Source organism: Glycine soja, chromosome 13 (assembly GCF_004193775.1).
Source record: "Glycine soja cultivar W05 chromosome 13, ASM419377v2, whole genome shotgun sequence".
In the NCBI taxonomy this organism is placed as follows: Eukaryota; Viridiplantae; Streptophyta; class Magnoliopsida; order Fabales; family Fabaceae; genus Glycine; species Glycine soja.
The window spans coordinates 2933162-2944619 of record NC_041014.1 but is presented as its reverse complement, the minus strand read 5'-3'; the positions used below and the strand labels follow the sequence as shown (position 1 = coordinate 2944619).

The 11458-nt window shown below is 35.7% G+C and overlaps 1 protein-coding gene across 1 annotated transcript; it reads right to left on the bottom strand.

Annotated features, from left to right (window-relative positions):
- Window positions 1–384: 384 nt before the first annotated feature.
- LOC114382192 (long chain acyl-CoA synthetase 8-like) lies at window positions 385–10878 on the bottom strand. The gene is made up of 13 exons (XM_028341452.1): window positions 10734–10878; window positions 10488–10644; window positions 7959–8548; window positions 7774–7854; window positions 7387–7653; window positions 6378–6509; window positions 6125–6298; window positions 4461–4690; window positions 3286–3403; window positions 2878–3009; window positions 2617–2751; window positions 2302–2508; window positions 385–762 (listed from the first exon to the last, which is right to left on the bottom strand). The coding sequence occupies exons 3-13, from the start codon at window positions 8493–8495 to the stop codon at window positions 598–600; spliced, it is 2178 nt and encodes a 725-aa protein (XP_028197253.1). The 5' UTR covers window positions 8496–8548; window positions 10488–10644; window positions 10734–10878; the 3' UTR covers window positions 385–597.
- Window positions 10879–11458: the final 580 nt, after the last annotated feature.

The window sequence follows — 11458 nt, the reverse complement described above, 5'->3', positions numbered from 1 at the left end:
GGGTACTCTCGGTCCGACGTGTGAGATCATAGAACCCACTTTGGTCATGTCCACCTTGATGTCGGTCAACTCCAAATTTTGGTAAGTACACTTACCAAGTGAAAGTATTAACAATTTTACTAAATAGATTAGTAATGATCAATTAAATTATCCAAAATATTACACGGCTATCTAGTTGCGATGTTGCATAGTTAAATATAGCACACCTAAGTGGTAGGAGTATTCTTTCATTAGTATTAGAATTTAGCCATAAAAAAACATACTTAGTTTAATTTGTGTCACATGCATATCCTAGCTATAAACAAAAGTCAAAGGCTAAATCTTGTAAACATACAAACACTAAAAGCATAATGTATATAAGTATTTTTTTTCAAGAAAAATTACTGCTCATAAATCAACTATATCTATTGCTAGCCGCTTGGTTGGCTTCACTGGCAAGAATTTCATGTTGACAGCCAAGTATTATTTGGAGTATGATTTTATTATGTCAGATTAGTTACATGTTCAATAATATTATTGTATAAAAAAGAGACCTGTTACATATTACATACATTGAACATACACCAACCATAAATTGAAGAGGTTAGAAACTTCATTTCATGCATACAACTTCTGAAGCTCATCTTTGAATTTGGCTTTCAGCTGCTCTCTCTTTATCTTGAGAGCTGCAGTGACCAATCCAGATTCAGGAGTCCATGGATCCGGCAGCAACTTAATCTTTGCAGGGATTTCAGTTTTCTCCAGCTTTGCAGATTTTGCAACCTGAAATGAATCAAATAAAGGAAATGAGCCATTAACCATGCAGCACGCACAATGGTTATCACCTTATAACTACGACACAACCAGAACTCACTAAACAGCTTGGTGGATCTAAAACTTCACTTCAAAATGAATTTTATTATCCTTCAAGCAAAATGGATGCCTTGTCACAGCTGGGATACCTCCTTCACATACTAGTCGATGTGGGACTTAAGCACTTGATGATATCCAAGTCCCTACTATAGCACCACCCTTGATAGCCTGATAGGTGACATCGCCGCAGTTGACACTCTACAATGCTTCACTTAGCCTTTCTGGTAAGCCCCTCCATAAGTAACCCTTTCTAAAACAATGACAACCAGCTCTGATATCAATTAATAAGCACCCACTGAGCATCCCATACTACTTGATATGGCACTTAGGCGCCACCCTATAATACCCAAATCCCTATTAGAAGAGGAAATTTATACTCCTATTTGTATTCCATTAAGAGTACCATAGTTCACAACAAGTGTTACCAGATCACAATTGTTTTATGTATATTCTGATAATTGGTAAAGCAAAAATGGACAATCTATAGATTATATCCTGGATATGTGCCAGAAAACACATAGCAGCGGACATTGTTTTAAACAAGTTATACTCAGGTTAGTAAGAGGATTCATTTTTTCCTTAAATGTTCAAACAGCCTAATAGATGAAGGAAGATGATAAGCACCCAAGCACTTGCAAGGGATGAGAACCAAGCCACTAAAGTAGACCACTGAGCATCACATACTACTCAATGTGGGACTTGAGCATCCCATAATACCAAAGTCCCTATCATAGGTGATGTCTCCGCAGCTGACACTCAGCAACACTTTACTCAGTCTTTCTGGTTAGCCCCTCTTTAGGTAACCCTTTCTGAAACGACAACCAACTCTGATATCAATTAATAAGCACCCAAACACTTGGGGAACCCTCCCTTAAAAGCTCGCTGTCAAGGAGGGAGAAGCAAGCCGCTTAAGTACTCCACTGAACATACCATACTACCTGATGTGGAACTTAGGCACCCTGTAATACCCAAATCCCTATCAGGAGAGGAAATTTATACTCTTATGTGTAATAAGAGTACCATCGCAACAAGTATTACCAGATCACAATTGTTTTATGCATATTCTGATAATTGATAAAGCATAAGGGGGCAATCTATAGATTATATTCTGGATATGTGCCAGCAAACAAGTAACCCAAAACCATCCACATATTAGCTAATTGTTAGGAATCTGGTATTTTTATTAGAAAGAATAGGGAAATCTCCCTTGAACAAAGCTACAAAGTTTTCAGAACTTCAAGAATCTGCACCTCCCCTGCCCAGGGGTCCTAATCCTCTCTCAAATGAGAATGACGGGATAGCTCTCCCACTCAACCTCTCCTCTTATTTATAGGTAGCATGCCTTAATTATTCCCTATTGCAGACCAACAAACTACAAGATATTAACAAATAACTACCACTCTCACTAACAGATATTAACAAACAAATATTTAGACACCTAACACTAACCTTGGAAATAGACTGAAGAACCTCAGTGACAGTTTCAGGTTTGTTACACAGATCAGGAAAATCTTGGTAATCTATACCAGCTTGTTGGGCCCACTTCTCCAGGGACTGATGCGAAGCAACAACTAGAGCCACACAGTAATTGTGAAAGGGGTCTGCATAAACCATTATATTATCCACATGATCACACGATGATAGTGCTGCCTCAATCTGCAAGCAAGTCATAATGAAAACATGATGTAAGCCCTAGAAAATGTTACTGCAGATCTTGTGTCAGCACTTCATCCAGATTCCAGAATGAACAAGGTATTGCTTTACCTTTCCAAGAGATATATATTCTCCATGTTGAAGTTTGACAATATCTTTCTTCCTATCTATGATTTCAAGACATCCATCAGGATGGAATTGCCCAATATCGCCAGTATAAAACCAGCGCATTCCCTTCTCATCAACCTGTACTAAGTTAAAAAACAAAAATGTAACAAGTGTCTTAGTAATATGCAAAAGCAAATTAAAGAGAAATTAAAGGAAATTATAAAGGAAAAATGGCATGCATACAACTATAAGTTTGGAAATTACCTTGAACACTTCTTTAGTTTTTTCTTGATTCTTAAAGTAACCAGCTGTCACACTAAATCCTCCAACTACAATCTCTCCCCTTGGCATTGGTTTATCTGATGTCAGATACCCTCCTTCTTCCCAAGAAACAAGCTATACAAGCACATTAGTAAAGAAATCAGGTTCCCACCATATAGGCCTTCTAAGTAGCATCAATTGCAAGTTCTATACAGATTAAGAGATATGAATTTGTTATTTTTCAGATGTTGCTAACATCTTACTATCTGATGTCTAATAAGTTTTATTACACACAAGCATGAAACTATAATAATTAATGGCCATTACCATAATTCAAAGCAATATCTATGAATAAGTAGTGGTTGGAAGTTCACTTCACTGTTGTTTTGGTTGATGGGATATATGGCATACCTTAATGTGGCAACAAGGAAGAGGTGGACCAACACGTCCCACACTGTAGTCATCCCACTCCGAGAAGGCAGCCCCAGCAAATGTTTCAGTCAAGCCATATCCTTGCCCAATAGGAGCCCTATCAACAAGTAAATATAGAGAATAAGATAATACAAGGTGTAAATCAAATTTATCAAATCCGGGACAGTGAAACTCTTCCTGAATTTTGTGTGAATCAATAAAATCCATATCAAATTATCATCGGTTATCTATCATAGTCATAATTAAATAAGAAAAAAATCAGAAAATATAATGAAATATGGAAAGCCCTATTAAAAATCATCTAAGATACTCTAAAGTATTATAAGATACAATAATGATATTATGAGGAATTTATAGATAACACTGTTACACTCCACCTCAAATTAGTTGCTCAAATCTATCAGCAAATTGGTTCCTCAGATTTAAAATATCACCATATAGATTTTTATGGAGGATTAAATTGGTGACAAAAAGAAGCTTTGAAGATTAGTTTGGTGACAAATTAAATCTTCGAGGAATTTGGTGAAAAAATCTTAGGAGGATGAAGGTAGTGACAAAAGAATCTGAGGAACTAATCTGGTAACTAAACTTTTTGAAGGGATGATGCAGTGACACATGTAACTTTGGTGAACCAAACTCATATTTTTTTACTCAAAAGCTTAAGCTATTGGGATAGTTAACTCATCACATGGTATCGGAGAATTTATTTTCTATCATCAAAGTGTATAGAACTGAATACTTGACTGTATTTCTTTTTTTCCCTCTTTAGTGCTTAATAACTTTTCACCGTGATGATGTTCATTCTATAACATTATGCAAGTAGACACAACAAATAACTCTTCACCATGATGATGTTCATTCTATAACATCATGCAAGTAGACACAACAAATAACTTTTCACCATGATGATGTTCATTCTATAACATCATGCAAGTAGACACAACAAATAGACATATACTATCTTACATTTGCTATTAGATACAAATTCACATTGAAATGAACCTAATATGCCAACTATACATCGCTTTATCCCCCTAGATATACAATCACAACACAAAATAGAGACGTGTGAACACACACACACACACATACATATATTCAAATACAGTTAGTTCCAACCAAGTATTATGTAGTACAAAGATGGGAATCATTACCCCATGCAGATATTGATGAAGTGTTGTGAATCTCCAGATAAAGGAGCTCCCCCACAAAGCATAAACCGGAGCTGGCCTCCAAGTGCAGTACGAATTTGTTTAAAGACAATGGTATCCCACATCAACTTTTCCAATCCCCAAGCTCCTAGCCAGCTTCCTTTTACAGCACCCAGTCGGCGCTTGTATGCAAAATGGAAAAGATTCTTCACAAGGCCCCCTTTTTGCTCAACCTACATAGAGTATAGAAAATGGTAAGGAAGAGAAAAAACCATTGAACAAATAGTTTAATTCAAAGCATTGAATACCAGGGGAAAGTACAAAAGAAAAAAATTAAAGTGTCTGCAATTTGGGATTGGAAAGCAGCCATCAAAATGGAAAATTCTACCAGATATCTCTATAAAGCTGAACAGCAATGTTTCAATAAAAATAAAAACTAAATGTAGCAGAGATGAAAATGTTGACGTGAATCAGTAGATACTACAAGAAAAGATTATCAATGAATGTATATAGGAAGAATGGGAGTAGTACAATCACCATTGAGGAAAAGATAACAAAAACTAGTTTAAGGTAGTTTGTTCATGTGAGGTCAAGACAAACAGCAGCCACAATACAAAAAATTGGATCAAATCAAAAGTCATCTGTTAGGCACCCATGATGGAAATAGGAAAGAGAAGGGAATGATTTAATTGCTTAACTGAAAATGAACAGAATAAAGAGACAGACCTCTCCTTCAAAGTTCCCCTTACAAAAGCAAGTCCATGAATGATACCCCTACCCTTTATTCCACCTATTTATTTATCTGACTAATACCCTATAACAGCCTAACTAACTAAGTAGCTGTTCTAGTTGTTTAAATTAACTACTATGTCTTCCTTTTATTCTTCCAAGCAACTACTCTTCATGTCCTAAGACCGATGAATCAGAAGGCCAGAGGAAGATCAAAGAAAACTTTAAAGAAAAACCATTTGGAAAGAGTTTGCGCTAAATGGATTTATTGAAAACTTAGTTTTAACAGAGCCAATAGCCTTATTTAATCCATGTAGCAGGCCACATTTAATGGAAAACGACTATGTTGTTGTTACTCCCTTCTCTGCCCACACAGACCTCTATTATGAAAACAAAAACAGAACTCTCTTATATTTATATTAAAAAAAAAAAAAAATTCCAGGTACAAGCCTAACAGATTCATGAGGTTAGCCACTAGCTCATGGGCTTTCTGAGGTCAAATTCCATTTCTATCATTTTTTAGCCTTTTAAGTTGAGAAAAAAGGAAGAGCACACTCATTTGGTGTAGCTAAAGCATCAATTCAAATGGTTGGACCCCAAAATTAATATTCAACCCAGCTGCACCAAATGAATGAGTTCTTCCTCTTTGCTTAATATATAAGGCTAAACAAGAACAGCAATGGCATTTAACCACAAAACAGCCACGAGCTAAGGTTGAGGTAATAAACAGTGAAGCCCAATGGCATTCTCAAGTTAATTGTCAATTTTTTTCTTTTTTTTTTCAACTTATTTAATTTTTTAAATGTAAGGGAATTTTGTGTAGATTTTCATCACAAAGGAGACATCAGTGCAGCTGACACAAAATAGAAAGGATGGAGATTAAGTAACATGTGTATGTGAGAGAGAGTGCCCGTGAGGAGAATTGGTTTGATTCACACCTTTTTTACAACTCCATCTCGAATCCGATCAAGAATAGCTGGTACTGCTGTCAAAAGTGTGGGCTTTAACACAGTAGCATCTCCCTTGGTTCCTTTCTTGACTTTATTAGACGTGTCAGTCAAAGTCAGAGGAGAGCCGTAACCAATTGCACAACCTGCAGCCAGCATAACAGACTGGACAACCACAGTAATTTAGAGATAATATTATCAGCATCAACTATTTTTGACAATTAGAAGGTTAAGGATAAATTACCTCTGCTGCCATTTCAAAAACATGAGCAAGGGGCAAGTATGCCAGGTACACATCCTTGCTACCCAGATTTGGAATCACTGTCATAACAGCTGCTGTAGTCGCTACAATGTTCCCGTGAGTAATCATGACACCCTGAATGATTACAAAAAAGTTTAACACTCCATCAAATCAAAGGTAAACACATAACTGAACTGTTGGGGATCCTCAGAGTTCTCAATGTTTATAGGCTAGAAAATTTTCGTCATATTTACAGAATGACTTAATAGTCAATATGGTTATTGGTTATAATTTACCACCTAATAACATGTTGACAATAAAGTCATACCAAGACCCAAGTCAGTACTCAACTACTCATATTTATGAACTACATTATTTAATAGGGATCAGGTTGTTGAGACATTCAATAAGAAGGGTTCTGCAGTCTGGGCAAAACATATTGCAAGAATGCAGCAAATAACAAGTATGAATAAGAGATTATAGATACACAGATACTGAAAGGGACAACACCTGTGTTAGGAAAGAGGATCAAAGTTAGCCACAGATTGAACCAAAAACCTTATCAGTATACCATAGGAGGAAGAAAGCCCAAAAGGCCCAATAATAGGGTTGTTAAGGTAGTTAAGACAGTTAGGATAGTAGCAGGAAGGAAGATAAATAGACCCTCTCGAGGGAAGACGAGGTAGGCAGAATTATCATTTGAGTTTGACAGGGAAATTCCCTGTGTGAGAGGAGGAGAGGTCTCCTTTGTAAGGTGTTGTTGTATTTCTCTGACAGTAATACAGAATACATTTTCTTTCTGATTCAATCTATCAATTTCTCTTCTGTTAGCTTAGATATTCTAGCTCTTTAACTCTCTAGCTAAAAAGGATTCCTAACAACCTGCAACAAAACTTGTGTTGAACTGTAAATATTATGTATTAAATGTAATTAGGAGAAAATTGAGGGATATTAATGAGGAGAAAGTTTAGGATATTTTTAGATTTCTCCACAACTTGAACAAGAAACAAACCTTTGGAAGACCTGTACTGCCACTTGTGTACATGATAACTGCAATAGCATTCTTGGAAGGCAGGCTTGGCTCAACAGGACTTTCTTTCCCAAGTTTCTCAACTTCACTAAAAGATGCAATTGTCCAGCCGCTTGAACTTCCAGAGAAAGCATCTTCTTCGTTATCATCTTCAAAGTAAATAACATTTTGTAAAGATGTTAGTCTTGATCTTATTGCATCCAACTTCTTTGACTGCTTGGAGTCACAGATCAGAGTAGATACTTCAGTCTGTTCATATTCCAAAGCTTCAAGTGAGAACATGGCCATCACTTTTAGTTATTGCAATCATTAACTATTAACTATTTTCATCTATTCTCTAAAATTATGCAAGAGATAATAATTTCCTACCTCATTTAGTGAGTGGATCAGGGCATCCTCACCTAGAGAAGCATAAATAGTAACAACTGTTACATTCTGCCTGAAGCAACCCTGAAGTTTAGCAAAAAATTTCATCAAAATTTGTGAATACAGAACAGTTAAGCCAAAAGGTAATGGAATGACTTGGAGATATAATGCAAATAAAGCAAATTTACCTGAAGGGCAATGAGCCACTCAGCCCTGGTATCAGAGAAAATGGCAACACGGCTATCTCCATTATGGCCCAATTTAAGAAGACCAGATGCAAAATTGGACACACGAGCAAATACCTCTCCATAGGTTTCCCATTCGTAGTCTCCTAAATGAAGTTTCTCAAACTTCCTGCCATCACTAGATGTAACAAACTCCTTTTGTATTATTTTTCTAGTTCCAAGAAATTGATTGCGGGTATATTTATTACAGGATTGCTCAAATAGATGAGCCATGGTTGGGGCTCCTTTCCAAGGAACCTCAACCAACTCAGTTTTTCTAGCATTACGTACTGCAAAGCATTCCTCACCACCAACTTCTACCGGCACACCTCTTATTTTTCCTTTTTTCTTTCCAAAGAACAAAGCTGAAAACAAGACAGGAACAAGAATGCTTATGACTATAGCTGCCAGAGCTCCATATTCTCCATGACCTTTCCAGCCAAATATGTCACTTATATTTAGACTTTTTAACCACGAGGAACTACCCTTTGGATCATCCATCTTTTATGTTTCGATATAGAGGTCCTTCTTAAGCAAAACACAACCTTGATTACCTGATAAAGGTGAAAGAAATGATGGATGCAATTTCTTTATTTTTTCATAAATGAAGAAATTCAAGACAAGAGAAAAACATTTTATAAAGAACAGGGGGGGAGGGGGATAAGGAACCCCCCTCCTCAGCTCAAAAACAAAAAGAAAAACACAAATGAATGTATAAATAAGCACAAACTGAACAAAAAAAAAGTGTGATTATGACGTTTGTGAGTGGATATAGGAAAACAATGATGGATGTGTAAGGCACTTCTTTGGCTTGAATCACTGAAAAATCTGTAACACATTATTACTGTCAGCCTGTCAATTAAGCTTATTCAAAATCCTAGAACTGTCCAGACATTCGAATAGTAAAGATCATGGACATCATTTGAGGGAGGTGTTGCAAGCATAAGCTAGTGATGAATAAAAGGAAACACAGTTTTGGTCAACCAAATCCGGAATATTTGGGACATGTTATCTCAGCTTTAGGGGTGTCAGCAGACCCAAGAAAGTAGATGCACTGTGGTCCTCACTGGTACCTAAAAAGTACCTAAAGATATTAACAGCCTGTGGGGATTCTTAGGGCCAAGAAGGTACTATAGAAGGCTCATAAAAGATTATGGAAAGATTGCAAAACCCTTACATCAGCTTCTCAAAAAGGACAGTTTTCAATGCAGAGAAGTGGCACAAGCTGCATTTGTCCAATTAAAAGCTGCAATGAAATTTTACCCAATCAGGAAGTCCCAATCTTCTCCAAGTCATTCGTGGTAGAGACTGATGCATCCAACAATGGAATAGAGGTGGTTTTATCACAAGAAGGGATGACTATAGCCTTTTTCAGTCTTGCTCAAGGACTTTCAGAAAGGGTGCAAAATAATTCAGTTTATGAAATGGAGTTTATGGCTTTGGTTTATGCCATGCAGAATGGAGGCATTACTGGGTAGGAAGGCATTTTGTGATTCTATAACAGACCAGATAAGTTTGAAGTTCTTGACAGAACAGAAACTGGTGATTGAACTACAATTTAAATGGGCCTCAAAGTTAATTGGATATCATTTTGAGATTCAATATAAACTAAGACTGAAAACAGAGCAGCAGATGCACTCTCAAGGAAAATGAACTTTTCAGCTATCACCACTGTGAATGTCAAGGGGTTGGTGTATTGGAGAAAGGAAGTTCATTCAGATGCTAATTTACAGAAAATCATAAAGGATTTGGTCCTAAATCCAAACTATCGTGACAGGTACCAGCTACAAGGCAATCATTAATACTTTAGAGGTATATTGGTGATACCTAAGCAGTCTCCATGTAACATCCAAAAAAAATATTCAATAGGTATTTAAATAAACATATCTAAATATATCTTTCAGTAAAAAAAATAGATTAATGTTTTAATATATTAGATTGTTATTTTTATTTTAAAAAGATGTTAGTATATTATATTAAATTGGTTAAAGATAATAGAAAGAATAGATAAAAAAGATGATTAAATAAATTTAAAATTACATATTTGGTACACATATTTGGTTGCTCGAGGTGTGATAATAAAAAGAAAAAAAAAAGAAAAGGAACAAATTCTTTTCATCCCAATTAGTAGAAGAGGAGAAAAATAACGAATAGCACAAATTTCTTATTCAATAACTGAGTAAAACAACATTGTTTAAAGCCTCCATGATGATATGAATTATATATATATATATATATATATATATATATATATATATATATATATATATATAGGCTAAGGGGCTTTATCATTGAAAAAATAATCAAGACCCAGAAGAAGCCCAGAAAATCAACGATTATACCAGCATACATAGAACAACGAGTAGCATCAACCCCACCAGAAATTCAAGGCAAAGAAAGTATCACCACCTTCCCAACAAATCAATTTCATAAGTAAAAATAATTACACCACAAACCAGAATTCAAAAATTGAAAAAAGAAAAGAAAAAATACCTTTGTGGGTACGATGAAATGCCGTGTGTGCCTCTCTCTATTTTAGTGAAGTCATTTATTTAAGTGTAAGCAGTGCAAAACACAACACAGACAGCACCGATGAGTATAGCATACATTGTTCGCATCAAAATATACGCTGTAAGAAGCCGCACGACACCTGTAGCGTGACCAAGTTACGATAAAAGTATAAAACTAATAATTTTAGTTTCGTAAAAAACAGAACAAGTACAAGTGTACGCTTCTTACCATTTATCAATTTATTTTATTTTATCCCTCGAGATAAGGTGGCTTCGTATACTGGATTAGCTTAAGAAGAGTGTTCGAGAATGAAGAAAGCGTGATCATAAACGTCTACGAGAGAGAGGAAAGAGACAAACCCGAGAGTAAAAGAGTTAAAATATTAGGTGGTGCTTGGACTGGTTGTGTTTTTTCTTTTTTTAGTGAAAAAACAATTTAGTCCTTGAGATTATACTTATTTTACATATTAGTCTCTAATTTAATGTTAAATTTGAAATAGTTTATATCTTTGCATAAGTGTTGTAAAATAGTTCTTCCGTTAAATTTTAAAGTAACATTGTTAGTGAGATCAATTTTAGTGCCACGTGGACTATCCAACGTGACACTAAAGGATGACGTGGCATGACACGTGGACGTGCCTCCTAAAAGATGTCACGTCATTTGATGATAACAAAACGAGTAAATAGACAATTTAGTCCCTAGTTTTGTACCCCTGTTGCATATTAATCTCTAACTTAATGAAAAATTCAAAATAGTCTTTATCTTTTGCATAAGTGTTGCAAAATAGTCCTTAACTTAAAAAAGATGTCAGAAATCGTGCTTAAAGTGTTCATGCATTGCGAAGGTTGTGCCTTGCACGATTTCTGGTGGCGCAGATTCCTCCTTGGATTTCTTGCCATCTTTTGATTCCTCTGTTTTTTCTCTTCTTCTTTCTTTTCTTCTTCCTGTGCTTT